This window comes from Scardinius erythrophthalmus (assembly GCF_964197995.2).
Source record: "Scardinius erythrophthalmus genome assembly, chromosome: 1".
Taxonomy (NCBI): Eukaryota; Metazoa; Chordata; class Actinopteri; order Cypriniformes; family Leuciscidae; genus Scardinius; species Scardinius erythrophthalmus.
The window spans coordinates 65,142,853-65,160,685 of record NC_138221.1 but is presented as its reverse complement, the minus strand read 5'-3'; the positions used below and the strand labels follow the sequence as shown (position 1 = coordinate 65,160,685).

General features: G+C 41.6%; 1 protein-coding gene across 1 annotated transcript in view; it reads left to right on the top strand.

Annotated features, from left to right (window-relative positions):
* vwa3a (von Willebrand factor A domain containing 3A) overlaps positions 1-17,833 on the top strand; it is a 46,158-nt gene that overhangs the window by 17,141 nt on the left and 11,184 nt on the right. The window contains exons 15-23 of the mRNA XM_081377993.1: positions 231-350; positions 9,015-9,089; positions 9,765-9,936; positions 12,767-12,935; positions 14,002-14,072; positions 15,272-15,418; positions 16,240-16,318; positions 16,947-17,051; positions 17,178-17,275. Of these exons, the coding sequence (XP_081234119.1) occupies positions 231-350; positions 9,015-9,089; positions 9,765-9,936; positions 12,767-12,935; positions 14,002-14,072; positions 15,272-15,418; positions 16,240-16,318; positions 16,947-17,051; positions 17,178-17,275 (1,036 nt within the window). The remainder of the gene's footprint in view (positions 1-230; positions 351-9,014; positions 9,090-9,764; positions 9,937-12,766; positions 12,936-14,001; positions 14,073-15,271; positions 15,419-16,239; positions 16,319-16,946; positions 17,052-17,177; positions 17,276-17,833) is intronic.

The following is a 17,833-nucleotide window of genomic DNA, read 5'->3' as shown; positions in this document are numbered from 1 at the left end:
TGATGGTTTGAGTGCTTTTTAAAGGCTCTCAGCCGCCAATAATTGAAGAACAGCCTCACGCGAAACACATTCCGGTCGGCACAAACAATGTTTATCCCTGTGAGATGAACTTGAGTATTAGTGCATATTGATCCTTGTTCGCCAGCCTTAAAGCTTTGTGTAAATCCATTACCATTACAGGAGGATGTGGAGTGTGTTTGTGTGTCTCAGTCATGTGTGTCTCTGTGCAGGGTCCAGGTTGTTCTGGACATGTCTGGGATGAACACACACTACCAGCTGCACATCCAGTACGCTCTCCGGATACTCCTAGAGGAGCAGCTGGCTGATACACACAGCTTCAATGTCACTGTGTAGGTCACACACACTGTCGGGGGTTTTCACTTATTTATAGTGTGACAGATTATGATCTGCTTTGTCATTTGGTCCCAAAGTCTCCAGCTGCTTTCTCCCAGAACTGATTTTATATAATGAGATTTTTCCTCTATATATAACCTATACCAGTCAAAAGTTTGGACATGGCCGACTGAAAACTTTTGAATCTAAAATGTATGCTTGCTTGAAGTTATACAATTCTGTTTACAAATATAAAATGCCTATTTGTGAACTAAAATTTACAGTGATAAAGGCTTTTCTTTAATGAAACCTGATAGATTTTTTGTCCCTTCATTAAAAGTCTATGCAACCAAAACGTTCAAGCTTAAAAAAAGTTTCTAAAGACTTTGTAAAAGTAATGCAAAATAATTGAGTGGTTTCATAAAGAAACAATGGTTTTTGTAAACATCAGGCAAGTACAGTTGAGCTGACAGATTGACTATTTAATAAAAACTGAAGTTAAATCTGTTGTAAAGAGATCGTGTCTCTTATCTGGAATCTAGACAGAGGTTGGAGATGGCTTTAATTTAAAGAGCTCCTATTGTGCTCTTTCACTTTTTCAACTTCCCGGCCCATGGAATACGTGTAAAAGTCGGCGAAGCCTGGTTGAGCTGCGCTAGAGAAGATAAAGAGTGTTGTCGCTGTTTTTTACATCCTGGAAAAAAGTTTGTTCTAAGGCTGACAAACTTAGAGAGGTTAAAATGTATTTTTAACACTGTTCCTGGACATCACAACCTCAACGTTTGTCTGTGCGCTGCACATTTTATGGAGAAAATCTTCCAGAAGAAAGTACAATGCAGGCTATACGCACAAAAGCATCTCCTGAAAGATATAGCTATTCTCATTTTGTCGAGACAATCTGTTGTTTATGGATTACAACTTGTAAGTATGTCTTATTATTTGTAGTTGTGTTTTCTATTAACAGTTCTAATTACAAGTTTTCTGTAGTTGCTATTATAAAGTATGGCAAAGCTTTGCCTCTGCTAGCCGGCGAACTAACATTACATTATTGATGTAGTGTTTACTGTAGCTTTTGTAAGACTGTTCACAAATTATCCATGATTTTGTGATCGATTACTGTTTGTATTACCATAGTTTTGCGACAAATATGATTAAATGGTGGATAACATCGTATCTATAAGAATATATAAAAAAAAAAAAAAACATTCAACTCTGAAATGTCCTGTGAAATCCGTACTTGCAAAGTCCTTGCATGAAATTCGTTCTGCACGATTCTCTTGTTCATTAACATTGTCAGGGTCTGAATCGGGCTCGAAATGGTTTTAAATTTACACCATTGTTAATTGTTTACACCAGAGCTGAACTTGTGTGACATTTCCCGAACACACGCTTAGTGCTGCCAATCACGACATACTGGGCCAGCCGACCAATCACAGCGCATTTCGGATTTCGGAAGGAGGGGCTTCATCGAAAATGACTGACTGGGTAGAGAGGAGCAGTAATAATGTAAAATATCTGAAAAATAATGCATTTTTTGATCAATCAAGCATGAAAACATTCTACTACACCCCAAAAACAAAATCAAGACTTCGTAAAAGGGCGTAATAGGACCCCTTTAACTATTTTTAAGTCGTTACATTATTCCCATAATTTCATTTGAGTTGTTTCATAGTTTTTATGGTGCCATATTATTCTAAAATATGGACAATAACGATTAAATATGGACTAAAGAATCAGTAGGTGTGTCCAAACATTTGTCTGATAGTCTTGAGTTAAGAATTCCTCATTTTAATTACCAAAACTGATGGCATGCATCAGGATCCCAAAGAAGAGCCTGCAGGGGAAAATATGTATATTAATAATAAAACACACACAAACAAACATTTGCATCTAGACCAGGGGTGTCCAATCCTGCACCTGGAGGACCACTGTCCTGTAGAATTTAGCTTTAACCCCAATTAAACTCCCCTGATCAAGCTACTCAAGCTCTAGACATACTGGAAACTTCCAGACTGGTGCATTGAGGCAAGTTAGAGCTAAACTCTACAGGACAGTGGCCATCAGGACTGAGTTGGGACACCCCTGGTCTATACCTCATGATATATATTCATATTATGTATTTGTAAATCTAGTGCAAAACAGCTCTCAGAGGTGCATTTGGCACTTAGCATAAATGCAAATGTGCACTTTTCAGCTAAATAAATGGGTCTGTGCGTGACACAAATGTGCCGGAGCAGCAGAACTGAGGTACAGGTGCAAGCAGGAACGGGCCGGCTATAGGGAGCACTGGGACGTTTCTCTGTGGGGTTTTGGCCGACTTGTGGTCCAGCTGTCGATCCCGAATTTAGATGCCAAGTAAATAAACAAAGGTTTTAATAGGAGAAAAATAAATTCTGACATCATGTAGCTAGCCTATTTAAGCCGCAGTGGTAAATCCGGACAACATAGTCAACAGTTTTGAAAATATGTTCTAATATATATATATATATATATAATATAATTATCAGTGTGTCATGGTTCAGCTCCAGTATACACTTAATAATAATTAAGTGTTAATAATAATAAAGGCTCTTTGATGGCATCTACTGTATGAAAGAAGCTTTAACATTCATGGATCCTTTCAAAAGGCTCTTTATAGTGGAAAAAGATTATTAAAAATCTTCACTCTAAGAAAAAATGATTATTTTAAGATCTGATAGATTCCCAAGCTAACAGGGAACATTCTCAGAACTTGAAACTTCATAACTGACTAATGTTCTCAATAAGGTTCTCTTAAAAGTTATGAACAAACGTTCTTCAATGTCAATCGAATGTAATTTCGGTTTGGATAGTTATCTGGTCTTCAATAATGTTCTCAGAAAAGTTATACATCGTTCTTCGAACTTTTTTTAAAAATGTTTTAGTTTGTCTAATGTTTTTTTTTTTAAACTGCCATGGACTGTTTTGGAATGTTCAGAGAACATTCAAAAGTAACGTTCTCATAATGTTTGCAACATTCTAAAATGGAATGTTTCCTTAAGAAAGTGTTTTTAAAACTACAAAAATTTACATTCTGAAATTTCAAGATACATTCAGAAATAGCGTTTTTTAGAACATATATTTGTTTGTTAGCTGTTTCTTTGTGGAAACCAAAATGGTTCGTGTGTGACACTGGAACCTTTTGGTATCCTATTTTTAAAAGTGTCATTTATAAGGGTAGCCTACATTGAAATATTCTCTGGTGTGTGTGTGCACGTGTACCTGTGCGAATACATCACGTTCATAAATCTCTTGTCATAAATCAGTTAATGCACAGAATCATTGTTGCATCATACACTTCCACAGAGGAAATGAAGGCATTAATGGGCCATTGAAAAGCCTCTGTAGCATTTATCTTCGGCAGTTAGTTGTCTGCTCCTGTTTTAGTGTAGTCATGAGCGCTCTACTTCAGTCTGGCATGAACAGAAGTCTTAATATATGTGGATATGCAGCGCGCACCTGGTCCTAATACTGCGCGCTTCACTCCAGAGCATCATCATGTCACATGACCTTCAGGAACAGTGTCACTCCCTTATTTTATGAACCCAAGCTCTGTAACTCTATGGTGGAGCCACTTTTACACTCATGCCTTGGATGTGTTATGGATCAGTCATGTTCTACAGTATAGCCTTTGAACCCTGTTCTCTCACATTAAGGGAGTGTCACGATCCACACACCAAGGAAAGGGAAAAGGGAAGATCCAAATGCAGTAAAGATATTTTATTGGGCAAATCCAAAATCGTATCCAGTCCAGGCAGAGGTCAAAATCCAAATAATCAATCCAAGAAACAAGAACATAAACAGGAACAGGAAACACAGGGAACGGAAGTGGCGTGATATAATACAAGGACTCCGTGACACATACTAAAACAGACAGGGTTATATACACACAGAACTAACAATGAAACAAGGAACAGCTGGGAACAATGATGACGGGGAACAGCTGAGTGCAATAAACAGTGTTAGGTACAGACAAGGATTGTGGGGAATGCAGTTCAGAATTGTGACAGACACCGTGGGGAAGGAGGACATCTAGTGGTCAACCGGGGAACACAAACCCAACACTGTGACATAACCCCCCCTCTACGGAGCGGCTACCAGACGCTCCAAGACGACAAATACAACAAAACAAGAGTCCAGGCGGGAGGTGGAATGGTGGAGGATCAGGGGGAGGGATGGGGGGCCAGGTCCATGGAGGGGAACAGGAACAGGGGCTGACAACTTAGCTGGCGACCGGGGTGAAGCAGAGAGTCCATCGGGCGGCCAGGGCGAAGCAGACGACCCATCGGGCGGCCAGGGCGGAGACTTTCCCTCGGGCGGCCAGGGCGGAGCCTTTCCCTCGGGCGGCCAGGGCAGAGACTTTCCCTCGGGCGGCCAGGGCAGAGACTTTCCCTCGGGCGGCCAGGGCGGAGACTTTCCCTCGGGCGGAGACTTTCCCTCGGGCGGCCAGGGCGGAGACTTTCCGTCGGGCGGCCAGGGCGGAGACTTTCCGTGGGGCGGCCAGGGCGGAGACTTTCCGTCGGGCGTCCAGGGAGGAGACTTTCCGTCGGGCGGCCAGGGCGGAGACTTTCCGTCGGGCGGCCAGGGCGGAGACTCTCCCTCGGGCGGCCAGGGCGGAGACGACCCTTCAGGTGGCCAGGGCGGAGCGGACTGTTCATCGGGCGGCCACGGCAGAGACGACCCCTCGGGCGCCCACGGCAGAGACGACCCCTCGGGCGGTGGAACTGGCACCAACGGCTCGGGCGGTGGAACTGGCACCAACGGCTCGGGCGGTGGAACTGGCACCAACGGCTCGGGCGGTGGAACTGGCACCAACGGCTCGGGCGGTGGAACTGGCACCAACGGCTCGGGCGGTGGAACTGGCACCAACGGCTCGGGCACTGGAACTGGCACCAACGGCTCGGGCACTGGAACTGGCACCAACGGCTCAGGAACAGACACTGGCTCCGGCTCAGGAACAGACACTGGCTCCGGCTCAGGAACAGACACTGGCTCCGGCTCAGGAACAGACACTGGCTCCGGCTCAGGAACAGACACTGGCTCCGGCTCAGGAACAGACACTGGCTCCGGCTCAGGAACAGACACTGGCTCCGGCTCAGGAACAGACACTGGCTCCGGCTCAGGAACAGACACTGGCTCCGGCTCAGGAACAGACACTGGCTCCGGCTCAGGAACAGACACTGGCTCCGGCTCAGGAACAGACACTGGCTCCGGCTCAGGAACAGACACCACCGACTCGACTCTGGAACAGACACCACCGGCTCAGGAACTGGAAAAGACACCACCGACTCTGGAACAGACACCACCGGCTCAGAAACAGACACCACCGGCTCAGGGACTGGAACAGACATCACCGGCTCAGGAACAGACACCACCGGCTCAGGAACAGACACCGGCTCGGCGGCGGCCATCTTGTCCGAAGACACAGGCTCGGCAGACGCGACGTGAACAGGCTCGGCGTCGGCCATCTTGTCTGAAGACACTGGCTCTGCGGCCGTGACGTGAACAGTCTCTGGATCGGCAGACGTGACGTGAACAGTCTCTGGAGTAGCAGAAGTGATGGATCGCTGGGTTGGCTCAGGCAGTGCAAGCAGCTCGGGCGGGGCCGGCAGAGCAGGACGCCTGGGCAGCGCGGGCAGAGCAAGACGCCTGGGCGGCGCGGGCAGAGCAAGAAGCCTAGGTGGTGCGGGCAGAGCAAGACGCCTAGGTGGTGCGGGCAGAGCAAGACGCCTGGGCGGCGCAGGCAGAACAAGACGCCTGGGTGGTGCTTCAGGGACGGTAGTCACCTCCGGGATGGTCTCAGTGTTATGAGCCACCGGACTCAGGACCACCGGACTCGGGACCACATGAACTGGGACCACTGGATTTGGGACCACCGGCACTGGGACCACCGGGACAGTCACGGAGGGAGTCTTCCTTCTCCTCCTTCGTTTCGGGACCACCGGACTCGGGACCACCAGACTCGGGACCACCGGAACTGGGACCACCGGAACTGGGACCACCGGAACTGGGACCACCGGAGGCGGGACTGGAGTATCCCACTGGCTCCGATGCTGAAGATAGCTGGTAAATCCCCAAAAATCCAGGATCTCCAGCCCCTGTATCTCCCATCCAGGCAATGGGTCATCCAGACAGACATTGAAAAATTCCTTCAATGCCGTGTCGTTGTACCCCAACCCTCTAGAGAGGGTCCAAAACTTTTGGGCCAGACATCCCACCGGCTGGCCCTGCTGGCGTAGGTCCATTAAGTTTTGGACCCGTCCCCTCCTCTCATTCTCCGTCTTGGGGGGAAGGATACGAAACCCCATACTGCTGGATCTATACTGTGACGGAGTCCTTCTGTCACGATCCACACACCAAGGAAAGGGAAAAGGGAAGATCCAAATGCAGTAAAGATATTTTATTGGGCAAATCCAAAATCGTATCCAGTCCAGGCAGAGGTCAAAATCCAAATAATCAATCCAAGAAACAAGAACATAAACAGGAACAGGAAACACAGGGAACGGAAGTGGCGTGATATAATACAAGGACTCCGTGACACATACTAAAACAGACAGGGTTATATACACACAGAACTAACAATGAAACAAGGAACAGCTGGGAACAATGATGACGGGGAACAGCTGAGTGCAATAAACAGTGTTAGGTACAGACAAGGATTGTGGGGAATGCAGTTCAGAATTGTGACAGACACCGTGGGGAAGGAGGACATCTAGTGGTCAACCGGGGAACACAAACCCAACACTGTGACAGGGAGTTAATCGGTGCGGGACAGTACTTGATGTGACCGTCACTGTAAATTTAATATTCAACATATGCCTGTGTTGTAATTTAAGTAGGCCTATTTCCATAACTTGATTGTTTATATATGGCAAATAAATGCCCAACAATACCCCTGCACATGAGTAAGAGTTAACCCAGCAAGAGGGTTCATTTCACCCACTGTTTGGGTCAAATAAATGACCCCGAAATCTGGGTTAAATGGTAAAATCCCAGCACTTGGGTCAAACCAACCCAGCGCGTGTTCTGTCCAATAGTGACCTAGCAGTGTGGTTAAGGTTGGATTATTTTTTTAACCCTGCAGTTTTTAGAGTGTATAAGAATGTTTTTGGTAACATTCCCATTATTTCTGAAGCTTCTCTGAACATTCAAAACATCCGGTTTGTTAAATGTAAAAAAAAAAAAAAAAAAAAAAAACACTTGCAAACCGTTATAGGGAACATTCATTTTTAGCACTGTTCAAACATTATGGGAACGCTACTTTTGAATTTTCCTTACAAACAAATTCCTTAAATATAGTATTGATAATGTTTTTGTGCTGACCTTTTGAGAACATTTAAACGAACACTCCATTGACGTCACTGGAAGAGCGTTCTCTGTTAGCTGGGAAGCTTTGTTCAACTCTCTCAGCCTTTATTTAAAAACATTTTCCTAGAAAGTTAGAGTTATAATAGTTTTGTAAGAGAGCGAGTATAAACACAACGAGGCTGTGAAAGCGATTAATGAGTTTATCCATTCAGCTGATGACGTTTAATGACAACCTCTGTACTCACAGTGGGACATTCGAAAACGCTTAACGTGAAAAAAACGCCTAACATGGCTTAATGTACCAAGACAGTTATAAAAAGACCAAACTCAGTAAACACCTTATTAATAAACCATACTATATATAAAAATAAAATAAAAAATCACATGAGCCCAGAATATGAACGCAACGTTATGCCGCGCTTTGATCTGATTGGCAACCAGTGGAGAAATTTAAGCTGACCAAAATTCAACATTGATTCAATGTTTGTCTTTTCAACACTGAAAAACATTGAATTATCAACATTGATTCAATATTATTTTAGCATTGATTTTTCAACATTGATTCAATATTATTTTAGCATTGATTTTTCAACATTGATTCAATATTATTTTAGCATTGATTTTTCAACATTGATCCAATATTATTTAATTTTCAACCTCAACCAAAATGATGATTCTGATGGTTCAACATTTAATCAATGTCACCTTGCTATTTGGGAACGTGTTTAATTACGCGTTACGCATTTTCCTCCCATAGAAAACCATTATAAGAAAATGCCTAACATGGCTTAATGTACTAAGACAGTGCTATTAAAAGACCAAACTCAGTAAACACCTTATTAATAAACCATACATGTACGAAAAATCTGATGAGGGAGGAAAGTGCTTAACGTGTAATTAAACGCGTTGCGTTCATATTCTGGGCTCTTACGTTGTTCTGTACGTGGTATACTGTATTAGTATGATGTTTATTGAGTTTGGTCTTTTAATAACACTGTCTTAGTACATTAAGCCACGTTAAGTGTTTTTCAGGTTAAGCGTTTTAGAATGAAAGTAAAAATCACAAGTGTGTATTATTGATGTATTTTATGGTATAGAATAAAACGTGAAGATATCTTGAGCTTGTGTTCAGCACAGACCTTATTTCAAGCATTTCACCTGTTCAAAAAACCTGCGGACTTCAGGATGATGGAGCCGGAAGTGCTAAAATGCAACATATTTCCGAGCTTCAGCCTACAAACATACGTCATTCCTGCAGCACTCTCTATATTAACAGATACGCTGAGGATGTGAGATGAAGTGTGTATCAGGGATCGTGTGTGACTTCTGTATGTGATCTTGTGAATGTTCCTCAGGTTCGGATCCGATGTGAAGTCGTGGCAGGAGAAGATGGTTCCCTCCACCCGGGAAAACCTTCACGCTGTTTGGCGGTAAAAAAAAAAAAAAAAAAATTAGTAATTACTGCAGTTTTGCCGTAGTCATTTCATTCTGTGTTCACTTAGTCTTGGTTCACTTCAGTGAGAGTGTATTCCAGCTGAGTTTCACCTGTCTTTGTTCCCCAGTTCAGTGTAAGTTCATCCTGAAACAGTAAATCTGTGCGGCCTGTGTGTGTGTGTGTGTGTGTGTGTGTGTGTGTGTGTGTGTCTCCTAATATAGCCTGTTCTGCTTCTGGGGTCTAGAGTTTAATTGAAGCCTTGTAAGAAAGAGTCTTTTGGTGATAAATCTCAGTACTTATAACCTCCCGAGACCTCAGTGTATGTGTGTGCGTGTGCGTGCGTGTGTGACTGTGTGTGTGTGCGTGTGCGTGTGTGTGTGTAAAAACAATGTAAAAACGGAAAGTTGTGTGTGATGGGTAGGTTTAGGGGTTAGTGTGTGTGTGATGGGTAGGTTTAGGGGTTGGGTTAGCGTGTGTGTGTGTGTGATGGGTAGGTTTAGGGGTTGGGTTAGCGTGTGTGTGTGTGTGTGTGTGTGTGTGTGTGTGTGTGTGAGGGGTCGGGTTAGTGTAAGGGGACAGAATACACAGTTTGGACAGTATAAAAAACAATACGTCTATGGAGAGTCCCCATGAGATAGTGAACCAGATGTGTGTGTGTGTGTGTGTTCAGGTGGGTCCAGGCATTAGAGTGTGTGGGCGGTCGTGATACTCTGGCTGCTCTCCGGCGCACTCTAGAGGAGGAACCGCGGCGCACTCTAGAGGAGGAACCGCAGGAAGAAGAAGATGCGTCTCTGACTCGAGGCGTTTACCTCTTCACCACCGGCACGCCTGATCAACACACGGTCAGTCGGACACTCACGCTTCTTCTCATCACAAAGTAAAAGAACATTTTGCAGAAGTTCCCATTAAGTTAGTCATGTGTCATCGTCACTTGGGTGATTTTTGGAGACATTTGAGACAGTGAATAAAGTTTCAACATAGAAAAGGAAATCAGTGTTTCCAAGTCTCCCTTTAGTCAATCATTTTATCCCTTAAAACTCAGCTCTGATCACCAAAATTACATATTTAAGCGTTTTTTCCTTGAAAAAATGTCTTCATGGCTTAAAATATCTCGAATGTAACTCAACACCATTGCCTCATTTAGTATACACGGTTCTATGAATATGCAAATGAGCCCCGCCTCCACTCACTCACAGCAGCTCAGAGATCGAGTAGGGTCTGCCTGCAGAGCCGGAGGCTGCATTTTCAGGACCCCACTTTTAGGACCGCATTTCTAGGACCCTAGGTTTTTAGTGACAGCGCCACCTACCGAATTAGAGGACCAGCGAAGATGGATGACAATCAAAGTGTGAGTATCAAATGCGAATAATTTTTTACAATTGCGATGCATTTAATTGGAAAGTTAACGTAGCAAACGTGATGGTGATTTGAGCCATAGTATTTAGCCTCTAATGCTTGAAAATGAATTGTTAGCACGTTCATTTAACGGAACTGTTGCGTGATAAGCCTGTGTTGACTTATTGACAGCACAATAAAACTGTAGCATGTTCGTTCTGAAAGCTTGTTAATTACTCATTGTTCTTCCATTTTAATTCAGTTAAAATAATCTTAATGTTTTCACTGTCACGTGCTCACAGTCAGCCTGTTTAACGTTACAATACAATACATGTTATGTGTAGTATGCGTCTACATGCGTCTCTTCATTTTGACATGGTTTTATAATGTGTGCTTTAAATATTATATACATATGTAAATGTGTGTGTGTATATATATATATATATATATATATATATATATATATATACACACACATATATGACCATATATATATATATATATATGGTCAGAAAAAAAGTTGTGTCAATGTTATTTCTATTCAGATTTCTCAATTGAGATGGGCTTTATTGACATGAGTGTTTCTAGAACCTTTGTTCCCATAACATCAAAACCTTTTTTTTTTTTTTTTAAATCTTTGAACAGTATGCAATAATAGTATTATGAACATTAATTGATATGTGTGCACTACTAAGAAAAAAAATTAAAGAGTAGAACATGTTCAACTAAATGTTCCTTATTTAATTCACTTCTCTTTCTCTCTCTCTCTCTCTCTCTCTCTCTCTTAGGAGTCAGTGATGATGTTGTCCATGAAGTTCTGTTTGTGGTCCACATCATGAACAAATTTGTTTTTGTGTGTGTTCAAGTTCAGTTATTATATATTATTTTGTAAAATATTTTGTGTGTGCAAGTTCAGTTATTATATATTATTTTGTAAAATATTTTGTGTGTGCAAGTTCAGTTGTTATATATTATTTTGTAAAATATTTTGTGTGTGCAAGTTCAGTTGTTATATATTATTTTGTAAAATATTTAGTGTGTTCAAGTTGAGGTGTGATATATTATTTTGTAAAATATACACAATCTACCCCAAGAGTCATCCTTGTCTTCCCTCTATACTTGAAAATGTGGTCGATCTAGTGACTGAAAAAACTATAACATGATTTCTTGTTTATTTTACTTGAGTTATTATATTATGCTAGACCCAATTATTTCTCAACATTCCTAGGAACCAGGTTTAATTGCAATAAATAAAGTAGTATTTGGGTGTAATAAAACTGTAAAACTCTAATGTAGTTAAAACTGGGTGGGTGGAAATACTGCCTGGCACAACTAGGATCCTGGAAATGCGTTCCTGAGACTGCGGTTCTCCGAGTCGGTAGGTGGCGCTGTCACAAAAAACTAGGGTCCTAGAAATGCGGTCCTAGAAGTGGGGTCCTGAAAATGCAGCCTCCGGCTCTGCAGGCAGATAATATTGCAGAGATCCACTCGTTGACGATCACACGGTGTTTCCCGTAACTCGCTGCTTCACTACCATAATCCGATGCTTTGTTAAAGAAATCAACTAGTCTAGCCACGACTGTTTCCTGAAAGCGTACTGTTGCAAAGTGGTCGCTCAACCACGCTGGTTAATGATGTCACACAGCTGTTGGAGTAATAAGTTTCTTCAATGAAGGTGTTTGAGGTCTAATTAACGCTAGATGTTTTGCTATAAATCACAGACATGGCATATGAGGACTCTTTCTCATTTCTCTCAGTTATTTTGCTTTATTTCCAGATTCAATCATAGGCTCGTTCTTACGTTCTAGAGCACGCTCACACATGCGCACTCTTCAAAAACAACACTTTAAATCTCTTGACAAACTAAAAGATGTAAATGACATTTGTATGTATTCTAAATTAAAGACACAGGTTGTTCTGAATGTCAGTTTGTTTATTGCTCAAGATAAGGATTTATTGAGTCCACGTCATGCAAACTAGAAACTGCTTCTAACCACAGGTCGAGAGCTGTCGTTCAAACACACAACTCCGCGATGCTGTTTACGATGGTTTCGGGAAACACCGACTCGTTGAACTATGCTGATAATGACAGAACTTGCGATCATAGTGGGCTAATGATGCTTTCGGTAAACGCACCCCTGATTGGTTACAAGGTAGTTTGTGACGTCAGAAACACCAGCGATTTCAAACCGTGTTTTTGAGACTGTCTTTGGTTCACTGCAGATTTAAGAAGAAAATACTTAGCAATGGTGTCGACTTATGAATTTACACATGGTTTGTCTTAAAGCATAATAAAAACACCACACGGACACATGAACAACATTATCTCCTCCTCAGGAATCCGTCACTGATTATGTGTCTGAGCGCTGCAGCGTTTCAAACCTGAACCTCCACGTGTGCCTGTTCACCGGAGAAGAGGCCGAAACCACACGGGCCGAGACCACACGGGCCCTGAGCCGCCTGGCACACGCGGGCCACGGGCACTTCCTCTGGACCTCTGAGACTGGTGAGGACAGGGTGTTGAATTGAGTTTTTCAAGGAAGACGAGGTTAAGTACTAAAAACAAGTTTCATTTCACCCTCATTCTTCCCTTGGGTCATTTTGAGCCTGTTGAAATTGATGAGTGTTCATTGGAGGGGTACAAGACCCCCATGACTTTTGTCGCACTTGAACCACAAACATACACACACAAAAAAATGTAATAGTTTTGTGGTTGAAATTTTATAATGTAGCAAATCGGGTCAAATTGACCCCCTTAGGAATTAATGGAATGCGAGGAATGCTCCAAAAACACATAGAAAAACCTAAATAAATAAATAAACATGCTCACAATAAAAATGCTAAAATTTTACCAAAAAATTATTTTATAATGTCTACATGTGTATCTGAATGCTTACTGAAGAGAAACTGACTTTAGGACTCATTTGCGCCATATAGAGCTATTAGGCCATCTAGTGGCAAGAGTCATGAAATATCATGTTATATTATTATTTTTCCACAAGAGGTCGGCAAAGACACCCAAGATATTTTGAGCTGAATTAAAAGGGTTAGGCATGACATTGTGAGTTATTTTGAATTTAAATTGAATATGCTTCTAAATTATTATTATTTATTGATTAAATCTAGTAATTTAAAGGTAAATAAAATAAAAAAAGAAGAAAACATCTCCCAAAAAATTGCATTAAAAAACAGAAACAATATTATCAAAATGAAATAAAATAAGCTTTCTGGACAAATAAATAAATAAATTAAGTATAATTTGAGGGCTTTGGGTCATTTTGACCCGCGAGAGAAGGATTTCTTCCAAAACACGAGGGAAGGATGTTGAGATGTACAGACAATCATTCAGTTTTGTTGTTCACCTTCTGAGACCGTTCTGAGGTCGTGTGCAAAACTCGAATAGAGCTGCTGTTTACTTTACTTTGCTGCTTTTCTCTCGGTCATATGTGCAGCACATGGTGCCTGAACCCAGTGCACCCTACAATGGGAAGTCTTGTGTTTGTGTGCGTGTTTGTATGTGTGTGTGTGTGTGCAGTGGAAAATATGAGCCTCTTCCTCGTGTTCCCCTGCAGGCATCGTGGAGAGTGATGACATCAGTGCCCTAATTGAAGAAATGGAGACGGCCGATAATTATTGTCAGAAGGTGAGTCTCTCACGTGACCTGGACTTGACCCGTGTCTGCCATGTTTAAATCATTCATGGGAAACGGAAGAAAAGTTTGAAGCACACCTGCAAGAAATGATCAGTTCTTTATCCAGGTTCGTCCAGGTCTCGGTGTTCGTTCAGAAACAGCTGGATTTAGATGTTTCATTACTCGTCTGAGCTGCGTCCTCATCCTCAAGTCCGTTTGCTTTTAAAGTCACACTTGCCACGTTTCCATTACAGATTTTTGCAAAACCTTTGCAATTTTTTTCTAAATGTTGATAATAAACTATTGCGAAATGACGGAGTTTACGTAAACTGATGTTATGCGACTAAAACGTCATTTGTTCCTCTCACAATAAGTCATTTAAAAAGTCATGGCGGCAGATTTTGGTAGGTTTATGTATATCCCAACCACTGACTGGCCATTATTTTTAATGGAAGGAGACGTAGGCGTGTTATCCAAGCATTAATGGCAAGGAAAGCCACTTATACGTGTGAGTGGCACATATGAGGAGTTTCTGGGTGTTTTTTCCCTCATATCTTTATAAATTGTGGCAATTCTTTGTTGTTTAGAATCCAGTATTCCCATAATACTTTCATCTTATGAGTTTAATGAAGAACTCAGTCTCGTATTTTGTCCAAACACACCGCGTCATCTACGTCAGGTGACCTGTAAATGCAAAAAAACTGTTTCCATTGCAGTTTTGCCAAATATTTCTTATTCGAATTGCCTGAAAAACCACCTCATGCGAGCGTAAAAACGTTTTTGCGATATACGGAAATTGACGTGTTTCCATTGAGCGTATTTTCAATTCACTCAATTTGAAGGATAATGGTAACACGGCTACTGTTCAAGTATGATTGAATTAAACAAAAGTGACAGTAAAGTAAAGACATTTGTAATTTCTATTTCAAATTAATGCTGTTCTTTTAGACTTTAAACTTTCTTATTCCTTCCTTCAAACTACCTGGCTTCATTCCTGTTACATGCACTTTTCACAATTCAGTCGTTATCCAGTGGATAAAGCCTCACTTTTCTTTTTCTTTTTCACTCTTGTTTCACACAAAATGCATCAGATTACGAAAGTAAAATGGATTGCGAGCACTATTTCATGTGTCCTTACCTGAGAGTTGTTGCTGATGTGCTGGTTATTGTAACGCTTCACATATGGGACTTTCCTCCATGTTTTCCTGCAGTGCTCTGAGCTACTGGACTCTCTGATCCAGAAGGGCTCCGGCAGCGGTTCAGGAGACACGAGTTCCCCGTCCCTCAAAGCCCAGGCCTGGACCCGCAACGCAAAACTGCCGTGTCCCAGACCCACAACACTCAGCCTGGCTAGACTGGTCAGATCACGGTCCTCATCATGACTCTTGATCTGTCACACCGTCAGTGTATGACAAGAACAGCACTGCTGATCACATCAGGCTTCATAACTAGCATAATCAGTATGATCCTGCCTTCACAATTTAGGCTATGTTTGCATTAATCTGGATAGATTTTAAAACGTCTCCATCCACACGAGTGTTTCCAAGCGTTTTCCAAAAGTTTCTTATCCACTCTGAAACATCGAAAAATGCAAAATTCACCTTATAGCGCATACATAAACCCTCATAAAAGCTCACTGAGATGATACAAACGGAACAAGACATAATCAAGTTAATGTGCAATTCTTCTGGCAGGATCATTTCTTTTATTTAGCAAATATCTCCGCATTCACTGATGCGTCGCTCTCCGTCACCTCCGTCACCACGTTTGGTCTAAAACGCGACTGCTCTCATGTTTTGTCACAGGACAGTGAATGTGAGTGAATTTTCTGTCATCTTTGCAGGACTGTGATATGAAGAGTGTGTAAAGTAACATATTTTAGCAACTGTGTGAAAGTGAATAGCACATAACAGGCACAATACCGGTATAAACATGAATATCTATGTGTTCAATATGTGTCACATGACTAAACTTACGTTATCGTTTTTTAAACATATTTTCATAGTCCACACTACAACTACGCGAGAACGGCGTTTTCAAAGTTATCCGCTTTGGAGAGCGTTTTCAAAAAGCTCAGTTTTCATTGCTAATTAATTGTTAATTATTGTCTCTTTAAGGGACTCGTTAAAGGATGTTTTCACTCTGAAGGCGTTTTGATTGTGATGTATGATGTGAACAGGAAAGCAGGCAGATGAGCAGGTTGGCACAGAACGGCTTGGCTTGGAGACCGAACAGCTCTAAAGCAGAAATCCCAGCAGGTGTGACGCCTTACCAACATCCTGACTGCAATTATTAGAGATCATATACCAAATGGTCTCTATTTGCCATCTGAACTGTCTCTCTCTCTCTCTCTCTCTCTCTCTCTCTCTCTCTAATTGCTGATGCTCTTTTTACACACAGACTGAACAAAATGAAGCATTGCTTGGTAGTTGGTTGAGCTAAACTGGTATTATCTAATTGTGTAGTTAAATTTAACAGCTGACAGATATTCAACATAATTCATCTGTGAGACAGTCTAACAGAAGGACGGACAAAACCAGTGAAATATCAACTGATCTGATAACTCTGAGTTCTAGTCATATTTTATTATCATTTTCTAAACTATAGAGAATAAACTGATAATGTGAGAAATGTTGATTGAAGGTGTCTGAATAAAGTTTGATTGTATGTACATACATATATATATATATATACTTTTACTTCATATTATTCCAGATAAAGCAACTCATTCTCTCCACGTCCGATTCTGAAAGCATGTCACTGTCTATATGTGTCTCGGTCTGAAACATCCTCTGATTGCCTCTCAGACTAAACGCTGGGCTATTTATGTGAATCATGGTGCATTCATTCTTTTCAGAGTATTTATTTTTAGTCTCTCTTCCCCAGTCCAGTCAGCTGATTTCAGCCCACCAGCTGGGCCGTCAAAGTCTGCGGATCAGAGGAGAACCATTGTGTCTCAGTCGGTCTTCTTCATGGAAGACGGCAACTTCGGTTAGTGGAAATGGATTTTCCATGTTTGTCTTGTCATAGCCAGAAACATGTGATATATCCATTATCCATATCTCATATCCATTTCTGGTTCATGTTGTGTCATATAGCATTGATTGTCTTATCTAGGTGCTGTCTTCAAGAAATATCCAAAACCCAAGAGTGTGCGTAAGTCCATCAACACCATTAAACTGCCAAAACATGAAGAGATCTGTTCAACTAAACAGGTACTGTACTGTGTGAACCATCCTGTTATTTTAAGTTCTAAACATTCCCATTAGGTTATGAAAACAATATTTCTGAATGTTCTCTGAACATTCAAAACACAATTTGGTTATTGGTTATATGAACATTAAAGGAAACATTCCATGAACATTCGATACAATAATTAAATCATGCGAACATAATGGGAACGTTATTTTGAATGTTCTCTGAACACTCAGAAACGCGAGAAAAAACAAAAAAATTTCAGAAAAAAGTTCCATGACCGTTGTATAAATAATATTTTTGCTCTGAAGGTTTGAGAACATTATTAAAGACCGGATAACTTTAACTTTAAATCATAACTTTGAGAGAACCTATCGGGAACTTTAGGAAAAGTTTTGAGAGCGTTCCCTGTTAGCTGTTTTTCTGTTCTGACCTAGTAGCTAACTTCTCATGTAGCAATGGTCAAATGTTTCATCCGTCTCTCTTTCTTTCTATATCGCCCCAATAACTGCCTAGCAACACCTTAGAAATCACTCTAAACTCTTTAGCAACCAGTTAGAAACCCACTAGAAATAAGA